At 34.4% G+C, this 18,045-nt stretch overlaps 1 protein-coding gene across 2 annotated transcripts in view; it reads left to right on the top strand.

Annotated features, from left to right (window-relative positions):
- Window positions 1-8,026: 8,026 nt before the first annotated feature.
- LOC149132629 (soma ferritin-like) overlaps window positions 8,027-18,045 on the top strand; it is a 43,555-nt gene continuing 33,536 nt past the window's right edge. For both annotated transcript variants that reach the window (XM_089362373.1, XM_089362374.1), the window contains exon 1: window positions 8,027-8,288. In XM_089362373.1, the coding sequence (XP_089218499.1) occupies window positions 8,132-8,288 (157 nt within the window). In that variant the 5' untranslated portion in view covers window positions 8,027-8,131. The remainder of the gene's footprint in view (window positions 8,289-18,045) is intronic.

Here is an 18,045-nt window from a genome sequence, read left to right as displayed (position 1 = left end):
AGTTTCACGTTCCCGTTCATCGGACAGTTTTGTTAGAAATGGGAAAGGAATGACAATGCAAAAAGCATATTACTCTACCTCTGGTATTTGAGTACTCTTTTTTCCACCTTGTTGCACATTTTATGTGCTTACTCCGGTATATATATATATATATATATATATATATATATATATATATATATATATTAGGGATAAAAATCCAAAATCACAGGTAAAAACTCAAATAAAATCAATTTATAAAAATTAAAATTAAATTAAGTTTCACAGTATTAAATATATATAAATATATAGTTTTAGGGAAAAGAACCAGTAGATTTTCATCGATGAGTTCATGAACCTTGGTTCTCTTCCCTAATACTATATATATATATATATACATACATACAGATATACAGATACTTTTATTAAAGCTGCAAATTATCACAAAACTGTTACTCAGAGTTTCACGTTCCCGTTCGTCGAAGTTTTGCATATTAGTCTACATTTGGTATTTGAGTACTATATTTACCACATTGTTTTGCACCTATGTGCTCACCTGTGTGTGTGTGTGTGTGTGTGTGTGTGTGTGTGTGTGTGTGTGTGTGTGTGTGTGTGAGTAAGCAGAAAAGAGATAAAAAAGTAGTAGGCGAAAGGAGTGTATTCATATGGAAATAGTAGGCGTAGGGAGTGTATTCATATTTGTGTGTACAAATAGATGAATAAATGACTGGTGTAATCTAGTATTATCTTTATAGCTGTTCTGGATAAACAATGACTTGTACCATAACCATGTATTGAGTAATGAGGAACAATAATATTGTAGGTTATGGACTAGTACGGATTTCGAAAGACGCATGATGCGAAATCATATTATTTGGGACGGGGGCACAAGTTCACAAAAAAGAACGACCCAAGTTTAAATTCCGCTAGAAACAGGATTTTGGACAGCATCAAGAGGACACCTGAGAATCATGACCCAAGTGGGTCCGGCTCCTGTAGAGTGTCTGGTATAAGGGCCCAAACTCTTGCCAGATGGGGGTTTTTCCTCCTCTGTAGCTCTCTCCTGCTGTGCTCTTGCCTTGCAGCGAGTTTCTGCATTTATCTTTTTTTTTATCCTCATCGTGTTGTTGTTGGCACTCTGTCGCTTACGACGTCGAGGGTTCCAGTTGATCCGATCAACGGAACAGCCTGCTCGTGAAATTAACGTGCAAGTGGCTGAGCACTCCACAGACACGTGTACCCTTGACGTAGTTCTCGGGGATATTCAGCGTGACACAGTGTGACAAGGCTGGCCCTTTGAAATACTGGTACAACAGGAACAGGAAGAAAGAGTGAAAGAAAGTTGTGGTGGAAGAGTACAGCAGGGTTCGCCACCATTCCCTGCCGGAGCCTCGTGGAACTTTAGGTGTTTTCGCTCAATAAACACTTACAACACCCGGTCTGGGAATCGAAACCGCGATCCTATGACTGCGAGTTCGCTGCCCTAACCACTGGGCCATTGCGCCTCCACATCCTCATCATAAGACTCTGGCAAATAACTTAGTAGAAAGTAATGTGTATAAATAGATAAATTCAATAGGGAAAGAGAAAAAAAATGGTTGAGGTGGGTTGGAGTGGAGATTTAAAGTGAACATGGAGGGAAGTTATTGTAGTAGGCATCAAGACAAAAGATGGCAATTAAAATAGGGAAGTAGGCTAGAGAAGCTAGATCAAAGATGAAGCTGGTGACTAACGAAGAAGAAATTAACAGTGAGAGATAAAAAAAAAAGTTTAGTGAATGATAAGGAGACGCAAGCAGATACATGGTGTATCATAAATCAGTCAAACAAAGTAAGAAGAAAATATAGACGCTAACGGGATGTCAGTCTCATCGTGAACATAGGTCAGTAAAATGGAAGCGAGGTCAGAAGATGTAACAGCGAGCTGATAAGAGATGGAGTTTACTATCACTATATTACGTTTCCTATATCTATTTCATTTGTTTTACTATATTTTATATATATTTTCTCATTTTAAACTACTGCGTACAACCGGTTAGCTATAACAGAGTGGGGGGGTGTGTAAAGTAGCCCTTATACCAGAGGTTTTCAATCATATTTTAAAAATCTATGGATCCCTTTGATTCCTATTTTAGTCTGGTGGATCCCCATAGCCATTCGATGTTTAAAAACTAGTTTTATAGAGACTTCTTTCAAAATTTCCATATTGTTTGTGACACATTAACTTGTGTAGGTTGAACTACGTAAAATGTTAGAGAAAGAAACCTAGCTGTTTCTTGCAATACATACCAATACATACATGTAAGCCATAATTTTTACAGGACTCCTTGAAATACTATTGTGGATCCCCAATTTACTATTTTGTTGTGGGGATCCCCCAAAAATCTTATATGGAACCTCAGGAGCCATATGGACCCTGGTTGAGAACCACTGCTTTTCACAAAAGAATTAACTCACGTAGAAAAAAGGAAAACAAGAAGAGAAATACATCTTCACCCTCGGTAATTTTTTAAAGACCATTTTTAAAATATCCTCCGCCATTGATTGATAATTTCTGCATGAGATCAAATAATGCCATAAGGTTTTTAAATAGATTCCGGAGTGTTGTTATATTTTGGAACAGTCATAATTCTTTTCATTACAACAATTTACAATCGATTGAAAAGGTAACAGATCAAGATAGTGAATAATAATATTTTGCAGGAACAGATGAGGCGGCGAGATGGCCAAATCGTTAGAATACCGGGCAAAATGCTTCGCGTCATTTTGTCCGTCTTTACATTCTGGATTTAAATGACGCTGTGGTCGACTTTTCCTTTCATACTTTGGGGTTCGATAAAATAAGTATCAGTTGAGCATTGGGGTCAATGTAATCGACTTAGCCCCTGCCCCCGAAATTGCTGGCCTTGTACCAACATTTTGAAATCACTATTTTGGGGTATACAAACATTGTTTGAAAAAAAAAAGGAGAAACGATATATTAACAAACAACGACCGGTGAGTGTGCTTATAGGTTATATCAGTTTTGACTCTTACAAAATGAGCATGCGTAGAACAGTCTGGGAAGTGTGTCACATGCGCATTAATAGTGTGCAGGTCGTAAGAATTATTGAATAGAGATATCGTGGAGTGCTTGTAGAAGATACACAGTTGGAGAGTAATAAGAGAACATCAGGAACGCTTAATATTATAACAGTTCAGATATAACAGTGACGACGAGAAGTCGTACGTCAAATCAGTATGGGAGACCAGCAAGACTACCAAGTCTCTCCACTCTTTGCCACTAATATTGTCCAAGGAAGGGGTAAGAGCCGGTAAAAATTTGAACCAATGTTGTCGCGGAAGTTGGCAGTACAATGTTGAAAACAGCGTTCAGCTGCCTTAGGAATTCAGCTCCGGGTTTTTCTTCTCATAACTACACTTGCCACTATCCAATCACGTATGTATGTATGTGTGTGTAAGCTCTTCTCCACCCTACAGATATCGAGTAATTCAAATGGCAAAGTCTTTCCTTCCTATACACATTTTTTCATGATGAAAAAACGTATTATCTATTAACTGTTAAATGTCAGATTTCAAACCTTTGGCCCAGTTTTCGCCAGAACCATGCCATCAGAACAAAACTGTGTGTGTATGTATGTATATATATATATATATAGATATATATATATATATATATAAATGCGCGCGCACGTGTATATATATATATATATATATATATATATATATATATATAAGCGCATATGCATGTGTATATCTGAATATATACACATCCACACACACACACACACACACACACATATATATATATATATATATATATATATATATATATATATATATATATATATATATATATATGTATATATATATATATGTATATATTGCATATATCAATGTATACATACATATATATATGTATATATACACACATTTATATATATATATATATATATATATATTATATATATATATATATATATATATATATATATATATATATATATATATATATATGTATGTATGTATGTATGTATGTATGTATGTATGTATGTATGTATATATATGTTAGTGCAGAGCGAAAAAGGTAACTTTTACACAGATTTTCGAAATAAGTTTTCAAGAATATATTTTTATTGCGAAATCCTTTAAAAACAACTGAGTTAAAAATCTGAATTTCTGAAATTTACATCTTCAAGCTCCGCAGCTAACATGAAATTTTGAATAATGAGCAGAAAATCAATTTATGACAAGTTTGCCGTTCCAGATTTTATTTTTTACATACATTCCTTTTCGTTCCAGTAATAAAGGCAATTAATTTTTTTCGGAGTCGAGAAGTAGCATCTCACCCTCAAATAAAGAATTGAACAGTCAAAGATTTGTTGTTTTGGAAATTCCTAAAACGACATAATGTTAATTGTTCGTTATGTTCAAAATAGCTAAAACTAAACATTTTTTCTCTTGATTTGATTCGACTACTAATGAAACCGCTTCGATTGTTCTCACCACAAACCTTAGACGATGCTTCTGTCTCGAGTTTTATACATCTCTCCACAGTTTGAGGTTGCAAAGTTTAGGGTAGGAACTTTGAACGGTCGCACAGATTTCCCTTTATACAGTGTTCAAGCCTGCTTTATGCACCTCCATGCTAGTTCTCGAATGTGGCTCCGCTCATCGGTTATCATGGTCAGTAAAATATTTTCTGGGTGCGCGAAGAAAGCATTCCGTTGTATAACTGGAAATACAATGTCTTGATCCATTTCTCTCGAAGACTCAATCGTCTTGAACACATTCAGAGCCCCATTTTCTTGTTCTCTTTCTGTGGTACTTTTTTGTCTCTACCACAACTAAAGTTTTGAAAGGATTTGCACTTGCAACAGCAAATGTCAAATAAATCTTTTGTTACATTGTTTTTAAACACATTACACTGTGTTTGAAACGATGACACATTTTTTTCTATTTTTGACAGATTTTAGTAATGCTTGGTACTTTAGATAAAAGTTTAAGATTTTCGGTTTAACTGACTCAATCGTAACACAAGGGATGGATGCCTTTTGCCAAAGAAGAATTATCTTTTCTGCTACAGTCTTGACAATTTGTTTCATTGAAGGATCTTTCTTAATTACATTCTTTTCTCTTTTTCCGTTCAAATAAAACACATTTTAGTAAGTCCTTGTAAGTTGGAAAAACTCGCTCACTAAGATCACCCCGTTCTCTTTATAGTCAATGCAGAACCTCATGATATCAGTCAATTGTATTGAAACTCGGTACGCAACTTTTTAAGGACCCTATATTTACAGTTTTGCATTCTGGTGTGTTGAAATATGTATTTGTAATGATTTTATAATCTACGAAGTCCAAAATTCGCCAAAAATACCGATTTAAAAAATTTTCAATAGCGTTGCGGAGCCTGAAAAATATTTAAAGGTGAAGTTCTTTATACACTATTCTTTTAACCCTAATTCGCCAAAAAATATCAATTCTTGGTTACCAATTTCGAAACTTACATTTTTCGCTCCACCCTAATATATATATATATATATATATATATATATATATATATATATATATATATATATATATATATATATATATATATATATATATTACATGGGAAAATGCAAGCAAGAAAAAAAAATTCTTAAGATAATAAACCTGGAAAATTATAGGACAATTATTACACTTGGATAAGTTCAGGACAATTTGTTATATTTGGTAAGGTACAGAATGAGAAAATTTTTACTTGAAATATTGCAGCCAAGGATAAAATTTCAAATAAAATATTTAGATTTAGAAAATATTAGCTTTTATTAAAACTAAAAATTTTATCACAAGTTAATTACTTCTATTTGTTATTATTTGTTACTTCTATTAAAAATAAAAAATAACTCAAAATATTTTTTGCACATTAAAAAAATTCATTTTTTAAATTATTAATTAATAAATGTAAATTTGAAAATAGGCTATAAAAGTAATAGTAGTATATAATTAGTTAGTATAATAAATAGAACAATACAAAAATTAGTTATATATTACAGTAAAATCTATCTATAACAACAAATTCACAGTAAAATTTATTACATAAGTTATTGCCAAGTCTTCATATTTTTAGTCTTGATCCAATGCCTATTTTTTACATAATGAATTTGCCTACCATATATACTTTGCATAAATCTTTAGCTATAAGGGTTCTGATTTCTGGTTCTCATTTTTTAAGTATTCTAGTGTGTCAATATTTTAACAAAATGATGGTACCTTTTTTTAATTATAATGTTACTTTGAAAATTAAAATCAAATAAATTTTGATATTCAAATTTTATCCTTAGCTGCAATATTTTAAGTAAAAATTTTCCTATTCTGTACTTTACCAAATGTAACAAGTTGTCCTGAACTTATCCGAGTGTAATAATTGTCCTATAATTTTCCAGGTTTATTATCTTAAGAATATTATTTTTCTTGCTCACTTTTTCCATGTAATCCATGTTTTTTCCAGGTTATGCTATTATGCTAATTAATAATATGTCAAATGTATCAATTAGCGGTGTCGTTGATAATTTTTTCCTTACCTCAATGACACCGGTGACATATATTAAAAGTCCCCTTATAGAACTATATTCATAAAAAGCATAGGCCTATATTATCACCCTTAAATTTGAGAAACAAACACTCATAACTTTTTTCTTTTAAAATTTCACTGCTTTCGTTCCTATCGCAATTCCGCAATTTTTGACAATAGTATGTGTCATCAAATAGGAAATAATTGTTCTGAAGTATAAATTTTAAAGATTCAATAATAAAGATCTGATTTATGCGTTCCGGGAGTACTTCAGGGTACTTTTCCAACCAGAATTTGATTGCTTTTATTCCATAGTTATGTGGGATGTTGGTGTAAAGATTGATAACATCGAAGGAAACCAATATTGCCTCTTCAATAATTGTTTTTGGCAGGTGTTCTAGCATGTCTAAATTGTCTCCAATGAAACTTTTGATGTATTTCAGCAAAGGTTTCAGTAGGATGTCTAGAAAATTGCTTAGGTGGTGGGTTTCTTATATATATATGTAATTTCTTACACACACACACACACACACACACACACACACACATACACACACACACACACACAAACAAACACACACACATACACACACATACACACACACACACACGCAAACACACACACACACACACACACACACACACACTCACATACATATATATATGTATGTATATATATATATATATATAATCACACACACACATATGTATGTATATATGTATGTATATATATATGTATGTATGTATGTGAGTGTGTCTTGGTGCGTGTTGTTGTCCCCGCCAACGGGTGTGAATTTTTTGCACGTTTCCGTAAGATAGCAGTTTGGCAAAAGGAGACCGATAGAATAAGTACCGAATCTAAAGAAAAAGTACTGAAGTCAAGACGGGGTTCCAGCATGGCCGGAATCCAAGAACTGACACAAATTAAAGATAAAGGATAAATATAGATGGTCACGGTTGGAACCTCTTTGATCATTGACTCAACGAAATCAGGCAAATAACGACAACGAGTAATATATCCCTAGTGCTGGCCTAGTTAGATGCCACTCCAAGATGATGACGCTATGACATAGAACAGGGTTTGGGGCAAATTATTAAACCGTTTCTCTTCATTTTTTTTTACCGATTACAACATAATTAAACATGGCGGCATAATTCGACCTTTGGCAGTTGTGACGTTTTCCCGTTGCTACACGCATACACACACACACATACACACACACACACGCGCACACACAAACGTACACATACCTGTACACATACCTGTACACATTTGTACATCCGTACAGAGAGTCTCACACGCTTAACTCACACATAGATATATGCATAAATGAACACACACGCAGGCACACACACACACACACACACACGCACGCACACACACACACGCACACACACACACACACGCACGCACACGCACACACACACACACACGCACCCCCCCCCCACACACACTGATATATATATCAGTTGAACTTTAAACAGTAACGTCACATTATAACTCGCTCCTGCAAAAGGAAGAGCCGTGTCAGTTGGTCTTTACAAACACCCAAAGGCTGCTGCTGTTTGTTCTTTTTCTGACATCTGTAACAAGTGAATGGTGATTTTTTTCTTGCCACCAGGAGACCAACAGCATCAACAAAATAAAATAAAAGTAAAAAACACCAACAAGAGCAAAATAATGAGGAGAACTATCAGCATATTACTTGTTTTCAATCTGTGGATATCTTTATCCGCCGCAAATTCGTACCGTCGTAAGTTCAGAAATCTTTCCAACTATTTTATTTTGTAAAGAAGTAAATCCATGTTTTTAATGGTTTTTTTTTATATCTTATTACGCGTTTCAGTCATTAGACTGCGGTCATGCTGGGGCACCGCCTTGAAGACGTTTTGGTCGAATGAATCGACCCCAGTACTTAGCGTTTTTGAAAGCTTAGTACTTATTTTGTCAGTCTCTGTTGTTGAACACCGCTAAGTTACGGGTATATAAACGCATCAGCACCAATTGACAAGCGGTAGTGGGGGAGAAACGCAGGAACACACACACACACACACACATACATACATACACGCACGCATGCACACACGCACGCACACACACACACGCACGCACGCACGCACGCACGCGCGTGCGCGCAAGCATACACATATGTATATGTATGTGTATGCATATATATTTATATATTGGGTTGGTATATAATTATTGCGGCTTCTTTTCAACAAATTTTAATCAACAAAAACAATAACATGTAACAAAAACATCTTTAAATGATTATTCCGGAGCATATTCACCATCTACTTCAATTACTGGTTTCCCATTTGCTTGGCAGACGGTCAGACCGTCATTTAAAGATGTTTTTGTTAAATATTGTTATTATTTTTGTTGAATAAAATTTGTTGAAAAAAAGCCGCTATAATTATGCACCAACCCAATATATATATATATACATATATATATATATATATATATATATATATATATATATATATATATACATATATATACATATATATGACGGGCTTCTTTCAGTTTCCATCCACTAAATACACTCACAATGCTTTGGTCAGCCCTAGGCTATAGCAGAAGACAGTTGCCCTGGGTGCCACGCTGTGGGACTGAATCTGGAACTATGTGGTCGGGAAGCAAGATTCTTACCACACAGCCACACCTGTTACAAAAAAAAAAGGGGGATAAAGATCCTTCCCGAGTCATATTTACTCATAGGGCCTATGAGTCATACAGACTCATAGGACTGATTTCCAAGTTTCCGTGGATTATATATTCTCTCCTCGAAGAGACGCCGGTCTGTCGCAGGATTTTCTCATTTTTGCCAGCTGAGTGGACTGGAGCAACGTGAAATGAAGTGTATTGCTCCAGAACACAACGCGTCGTCCTGTCCAGGAACCGAAACCACAGTCTTACGTTCTTGGATCCAACATCTTAATCACTAAGCCACTCGCCTACATAAAATGTATTCGCACAATCATATGATCGTCAGACGAGGTGTCATATAGTACGGCACTTAGTTACAGTGTGTTTTTTTTTTACTGTCCTAGGTTCGAACCCCGGCGTGGTCAATTTCGTTTTTTTTTTTTTTTTTTTTTTGTCTTCTTATGATTGATAAGATAAACTACGTGTAAAACACCGACTTTCCAGACACTGATGGTTCGGAACCACTTGTAATCTGCATTAATTTTACACTAATGTACTGATACATATAGTTCAGTAAATTATTTCAGTAAATGTATTATTTGCTTAATTTAAAGTGTATTAACCAAGGTGAACAACCATCGCTGGTTTTGGAAAAAAAAATCAGCTATCCGTAAAGAGCTTTCAGCCAAACGTTCCGGAAAATGATGTGTGTGTGTGATGGTGGTAAGGAAGAGGTTCAGTCGATTTTACTACACAGACACACAAAATTAATACGAGATGGCTTTTATGTGTGTGTGTGTGTGTGTGTGTGTGTGTGTGTGTGTGTGTGTGTGTGTGTGTGTGTGTGTGTGTGTGTGTGTGTGTGATGGTGGCGGGGAAGAGGTTCAGTCGATTTTACTACACAGACACAAAATAAATATGGCTTTCTACCTACAAAAGAAACTAATATGGAGAATCCAATTGACACGTCATTATGGTGAACAACACGGCGTATCCTTTAACATGTTTGGATCGCGGTGAATCAACTTACACACACGCGCGTGCACACACATACACACACACATACACACACACACACACACACACAGACATACACACACAAATATATATATACATATATATATATATATATATATATATATATATATATATATATATATATATATATATATATATAAGACAAAATAGAGTGAAAAAACTACAGAAGACTTGTGTTATATGGTTAAAGAATATATTTAAATCGTTATGTTAGAAAAATGTTATAAAATGTTGTGTATAGTAAACATTGTTTTTGGAGAAATATCCTGTTTCGTATTTTCTTTTCAAATTTCTGAAATTTCTTTCTCGATATTGTGTCATCTCTTCACTATGGTGTGAAGTATGAGAGCAGATGCAGATGCACTCTACACCGACAGCAGATTGCATTCCCTGAATACAGAATGATACCCTTTAGTGAACACATTGAGAAATGCGTAAAGCAACAGCCACCTCAATTTGTAATCTTTCCATTTTATCAATGTGTCATTGGAACACCAACATAAGTTAGATTAAATAAGGAAACCTACTTCACTGAAAAATATAAGCCAAAACTTAACCGTTCCTAGCATTTTTAAATAAGGAAACTTACCTCATTGAAAAAATACGAAGCCAAACTTAACCAGTTCTAACATTCTATTCTTTCTAAACCAAATCATGTTAAATTAATAAAACCTAGTCATTCCCAACATTTTTGATTATTTCCCTTATACCGAAAAAACCTCTGATTAACTTTCCCTGTCTGGAACTCTCACACTTCACATCATAGTGAAGAGATGACACAATATCGGTAAAGAAATCTGAGAAATTTGGAAAGAAAATACGAAACCGGTTATTTCTCCCAAAAACAATGTTATTATACATAACATTTTATAATATTTTTCTAATATAACGATTTAAATATATTCTTTAACCATATAACACAAGTCTTCTATAGTTTTTACACTCTATTTTGTCTTTTGTACATCCAATCACGTGTTTTTACATATTAACTCTCTCACCTATATATATATATATATATATATATATATATATATATATATATATATATATATATATGTGTGTGTGTGTGTGTGTGTGTGTGTGTATATGTATATATATATGAAGAAAGTAGAAGGAAATGAATTTCCTATACAAAACGAAAGCTATCGCTCACAAGATAATTCCGTTATGACTTGAAAGGGAAGCACGTAGAGAAGAATGATGGACTGGATAATTACAATCTGAAATCACACAGGAACCCATTCCATAATCCTGCATTATGAAACTTTGAAAAGGATCTAATTAACATATTAAAGAAACAGAAATTCGTAAAAAGCACATACCCTATTTAAAAGTAATTATCGGACATTATTTCTAAAATAAAAAAAAACTCTCCTATCGTTCATTTATTATCGGATAAAACAGGAAATCTTTACTTGCTACCAATTGACTCCTACAACGGCTTTGTTCTAAAAGAGCTCAACTCTAAATATAAAATAGAAACTGATAGTAAATTGAACATAATAAATAAATAATGCTTTAATTAAAGAATTGAAATTATTGGATCGAACTGAACCTTACAAAACTAAGGCTCCCCATTTTGCATTTAATGACCATAAAGAGAACTTTGAAAGTAAGCTCACTGTTCGATTAATATACCCATCAAAATTCGATCAAAAGTAAACCTGTTATTGATAGGATGATCCCTAGAGTAAAGAGTAATGTTAATTTACCACTTTGGAATAGTACGTGTAACGTTATCACTTGGTTCTGTTCATTAAATAATAAAAGGAAAACATATTTCCAACATTTTGAGATAACTAATTATTATCAATCTATATCACCGAATTTGTTGGATAAAGCAATAACATTTGCTCAATGATTTAAGGGTATCTCCCCATTGGAGAAATATATAATAATAACTGCCAGGAAAACAATGATATCCTTTAGGGATAAGAGCTGTAACAATGGGGTCTGCGGACTCAGCTCAAATTACAGACTTGATTGGCTTATTTTTGCTTTCAAAAGTAAAGGAAAAGTTCCCTAACATTGAAGGAGGATTATACAGGGACGACGCATTATTTGCATTAACTGGCTCCTCTTTATAAACTGTGGATAGGACAAAGAAAGCTATGATAAATTTTTTTTAGTTAAGTTAGATATACCATTCGAAAATATTACAAAGGTAATAAACTTTTGGGATGTTACTATAAATCTCCAGAGTGATTTGTTCTCTCCTTACAATAAACCGAATAAAACAATATAGTATATTAATACAATGTCAAATCACCATGAAGTGTCATAAATGGGGTAATTAAAGGAGTATCTATAAGAATATCGAATCTTTCAGCTAACAAAAGAATTTTCAATGACCACGCATCATTATATAACACAGCACTTAAGAATAGTGGTTTCCATGAGAACATTTATTATATAAGTACAGTATTTAAAAATGAACTAGGTAAACTCTTTCCAGGCTTAAGTAAATTAAATATTGACATTCAGTCAGTAAATGAACCTGTTGAACAATGAATTCCCCATATACATAGGAGATATTATCAACTTTTTAGTCATAATTTTACAATAAATTCAGTAAGAAACAGACTGGTTAGAAATAATACCACTAAAAAGCGGGATATAATTTGGTTCACCCCACCTTTTCCCCTTCAAGTTGAGAATCTCCCCGAATTATTCTTTAAGATCATTGAAAAAACGTCTCTCTGGGTCATAAATATCATCGCAACTTTAACAAATCTAGTATAAAATTGTCATATTCAACATCACCTAATTTGGGTTACATCATTGCAGCTAATAATAGATTTAAACTTGAAAAGAATACAAGGGAATCTATGGAACATAGTCAGGAGACTAGGAATAGAAATTCTTTAAAAGTACTTGTAATTGCCGATCGCCAGAATCGTGCCCGTTAAAAGGGTCGTGTTTTGCGAAAAAATGCAGTAAGTACCTCAAAAGAACCCAAGAAAATCTACATAGGATGCACAATAAACTTTAAAACTAGATATAGGGGACATAAAAATTCGTTTACAAACCCGAGTACGAAAAATTCGACAACACTAACCAAACGCATAGATAATTTAAAAGCGCAAAATAAACAATTTAAACTAGATTGGTCAATAATTACTCAAACTACTCAGTCTAACACACACACACACACACACACACACACACACACACACACACACACACACCAGAATGTGTAGATTATGCACTAAAGAATCCATAAATATACTTCGTACGAGTAGAAAAATATTATCAAATAAGATTTCGGATGCTCTAATATTTTGTAACTATAGGTATTTTTCTACTTTAAAATTTTTTCTCATTAAAGTATAGCCAATAATTGAAACCTAAACTCCGACCTTTCCTCTCCAATATATTTTAGAATAACCGTAAAGGCATCATTTCTCGTAAGATTTATAATACATTTAATCCTCATTTTAGAATTTATTTTAGTTATCTCAACAAAATTTTACTGCATCATAAAATACATGGTTTAAGTATGAAGACTTTTGATATCAATTAAACGATTTTTTTTTTTAATTCTCTTACACATTTTTCAAACATTTCATATAATCCCTGATCAAGGAAATGTATATACTCGAGAAGGGCACAAATAGTTCACCCATTCTGAAATACATTTCATGAAACGGCCGTAGGATATATGCAAATTCGATCTATGGATTTAAGTAACTCTCGCTGGCTTGAATTATTGCACCATAATAACGTAGGATTGCGTATTCGTTATAATAAATTTCATGTATTGGAAAATATTGGGTGCAATTGTTTAGACAAAATGTCATGTCCACATTCTGATCGATGTCTAGCAGTAAATGTAGTTTACAAATGTAATGTTGTGACGAGACTAATACTTATACTTATATTGGCTGCTCTGTAAATCTCAAGCAACGCTTACGTCACCACAATTCTTCCTTTAAATTAAGATGTAGTGCAGGCAGGACTTCTGTAGCCACGAAGATTTGGGAACTTAAGGACGACAATGTTAAATTTAATTTGAGGTGGGACATCATTAGGCTCACTAAACCGTACTCAGACAGCAGATACAGGTGCGGGCCTCGTTGCATGGAGATGTTTGAAATTTTAAAGAGATCAAACAGCGAAAATCTAATAAATGATAAATTAGACCTTCGTATTTCCTGCATACATAAGGCAACCCGCTCCTTTAAATATTTTGAGGACATTAAACAACCTCTATAATAGCTCCTAACCTAGAGCCATTCAAATCTAATCCCTCTATTGTTGATCCAAAAGTCGATTGATCTGCTTAATTGTCTGAGTCCTTCCAGTCTCGTTCTTCTTTACCATTACTTCCTAACCATTCTTACTATACTTGCTTAGTATTCTATATTGAAGGAACTAACCATTCTATTTGTAGAGAATATCTAACCTAAAAGTCGCCGCCAACACACACTAGCCAGTTCTTTTCCAATTCCACTAAGTAAGTAATTCTTATACCTAGATGCAGTTATTTGTGCTGCGCATGGTAAATAATAGATGAAACGCTCTATCCTAACCTCTTACCCCCGATTGATTCACACAATGATGATTATATTATCTAATGAAATAATATCAACGCCATCGATATAACATTCTTAATTGTATATCATTAGATTACTTCCTACTGCTGGTTTTCTTAGATATCCGATCTCGTATTTCCTCTAACTCTGTACTAGGTGTAGTTTATCATATAACCTCCTCTTTCTTTGAACTCCTTATTGATAAGTAATTCACTACTTTTACTACCAGGTATTTCCTTTCTCGGCAAATATGTTCTCGTATCACAAGTGGTCTCTACTATCCCATATAACATATTCGTATCTAAAACATCCTAAATCTTTCCCCTTTACCAGATAAATCATTCGTGCACTACACTACAATTCCTAAACAGTTAGAACTGATCATTTGATTGCTTTCGTATCCTCCCCGCACATTCAACTTATATCCATAGAATGCTCCTAAATTCCGTGTATCTCTGCCGTCACCCCTTTGTTCTTTAGCCTTAGCAAGCGAATACTATTCCTCGACTCTATGCCTAATTGGCTTTATTTATGCGTTTATAGTTCTTTACTCTTTACTTTCTTTATCCTTTATCCTTACTTTATCTTCGGCCTTCTTCCCGCTACCCACTTCTCTAAACCTAGTATAATAAAATATCACCCACACCCCACCTCTAAACTATCGACACCCAAGCACTCTGAAATGTTCGTATTGGAGCTTCCAGCGTGAATGCCAACCAAGCAGGACAGCATGTCGTTTTCAAATTTATTGCAGAGTGAATTGCGTCATGGGCTGTTCTTCTCACAGACGGCGCCCAACTGACCCTACTATACTGTGTGGTCAGCAAAATCTAAAGCAAACAATGCGCATGCGCGAAACTAAAAATTAAAATGGTGATAATTTACGCATCACATCCTGTATATAAATATATATATATGTATATATGTATTTATATATTATTTTGTTTAAAAGAGTTCCAACACTGTCTGTTTTTTATGTTTTATTTATATTCCTGCAAAACCAATGTGGGATATATAATATGGAATATACAATATATAATATAATATACAATATATAATATAAAATAAAAAGGGATGGTACTATGAAATAAAGTATTGAATGTCTTATTGAATATATGGAATGTGTCTTATTGAATAGATGAAATATTGAGTGTTCAATATAAAGGATTAAATATATAAAGGCGAATACGTATTTTCTATACCTTGTGGTATTTCATCATGGCCGGTATGACAGACTTTAACAGACTGTATTTATATATATATATATATATATATATATATATATATATATATATATATATATATATATATATATATAGCGGCGTACGTACTCTTTTGGTCTCCTGTATGTAAGTACTTATATATATCCAAATTCTATACGACTCTTACTCTTTCCTTTAGCCCGTTTCACACTTTCTTCGTTCCCTCCACTTTTCTTTTTTCGCTCCCATCCTCTCTCACATTTCTTGGCACCCCCTTCATTCTCATCACTTCCACTCCTCTTTTACCTCAGTATGTCCCTTTCCCTTTTTATCTCTTTCTCGACCCTCCCTAATTCTTCAATCCCTCTATCCACTACCTATCTCCTCTCCATCCATGTGACCGGTGTTTGGCCAAGCCTGACTTTTCTTTCTTGGTTCGACTACGATCAGTGCAGCATCACTCGTATTTCTTCCCATTACTTTCATCTTCCATGTTCCTGCCGTAATGTTTCACTTCCACACACACCAGCTTAATTTAATTCGTCTTTAGTCGAAAGACACCTGTTGTTAATGTCCTGTTGTTTGTATTTGTAATTGTGTACCATTTCTCCATTTCTTCCTTTTCATCCTTGTTTTCGTATACATTCGCTTGCTTTCTTCCAAAGAATCTAGTGGCCTTAGATTAGATTTCCTAGGGGCCGGCTAGATTAGAGCAGATTTCTCGACTGTAGATTGAAAAAGCTCCGAATGTCCCGTCCTTGTTTTTTCCTGTCTTTTTCTTTATCACCTACTGTCCGAATGTTTTGTTGTCGCCTGTTACGTTCTCGTTCCATTTTTGTTTTGATTATATACATACATACATACATACATATATATATATATGTATATATAAAATCTATCCATCTATGCTCAACCGATCAGTTTATATCGTGAATTCTATACTGGACTATCAGAAATGTTAGAGAGATTGAACTTGGTTCAATCGTCCATATATTCTTGATATCTCTAGGAAACTTTTCATCCCTATTTAAACAGTTCTTACCAAACACCTAAAAGTACCATAAGTTTTTTGATGTCCATAATACCAATTCTAACTTATTAATACCGCCTAGAATATCAGGCACGTGACATCAGAAAAATCATGCGCATAAATATTTTCCATCTCATGTCCCAACCTGCTACTGTTGAAATTCCCTACCCTCTAATAGGAGACTTGCTTTTCATAGATTGTGATCTATCGGGCCGCCTACATGTTACTTATTGATATGCCGTCTTAACAGCCAATGGGAAGATTTACACAAGACAGGAACACTTTCAGGTACAAGAGCAGGGATTACTCTACGCCTTTATCTCGCTTCATCTGGAGAATCTCGGACTACAGAACCGACTTTTTCAATATCACGCAAAATGTCCTTGATGGGGCACCTCTTTACTCCTCACCTGAAGCTCGTAATTACCAATTCTGCCTCCTAGAGAAGCTCCACACACACCAACAACTTGTAATAACCATCAACAGGAAAACTGACCAATCATTTGGTTGCCATTAAAGAAAGATTCTGTTAATAAACTCTTAGGCCACAGAGTTAATACTTCAGAAATCCCAGCTTAACTCAATCTAGCCCATCTGCAAACATAGAGAGATTAGTCCTCTTTCCCCGTCTTTAACTAGTGTCTATCATTGCTAACACCCCCCCCCCCCCCAAAAAAAAGCAACGAAAAAGCATGTTAACTAGTTACTTGACAACCCGAGGTTACTCACTTCGTAATTTGGAGCAGCAGTTATATTGTCGCTCATCTATCAAATTCTACGAGGGGATGCTGAGAGGTCCCTGGCTGTGAGTAAAAGAAAATACAAGGAGATCAGTTAATTTTGATTTTATTCAACGTATTCCCCTCAGATTCACATACTGCAGCGGTCTCTCAGTTATTGTAAGCCTTGTAAAAGAGCTCGGAAGACTGGGCCTCCAGCCAGGCCTTTTGCGATACCCTTAAAGCCAGGAACTTTTCAGCACCCATTCGTATATATAATTGACCAGTTGACGCCGTAAGGCTTTACGTTATGCCATATGGGGGAAGAAAAACA

The sequence above is a fragment of the Octopus bimaculoides genome, chromosome 14 (assembly GCF_046866305.1).
Source record: "Octopus bimaculoides isolate indiv1 chromosome 14, ASM4686630v1, whole genome shotgun sequence".
Lineage (NCBI taxonomy): Eukaryota > Metazoa > Mollusca > Cephalopoda > Octopoda > Octopodidae > Octopus > Octopus bimaculoides.
This window is presented reverse-complemented; position numbering and strand designations above follow the sequence as displayed.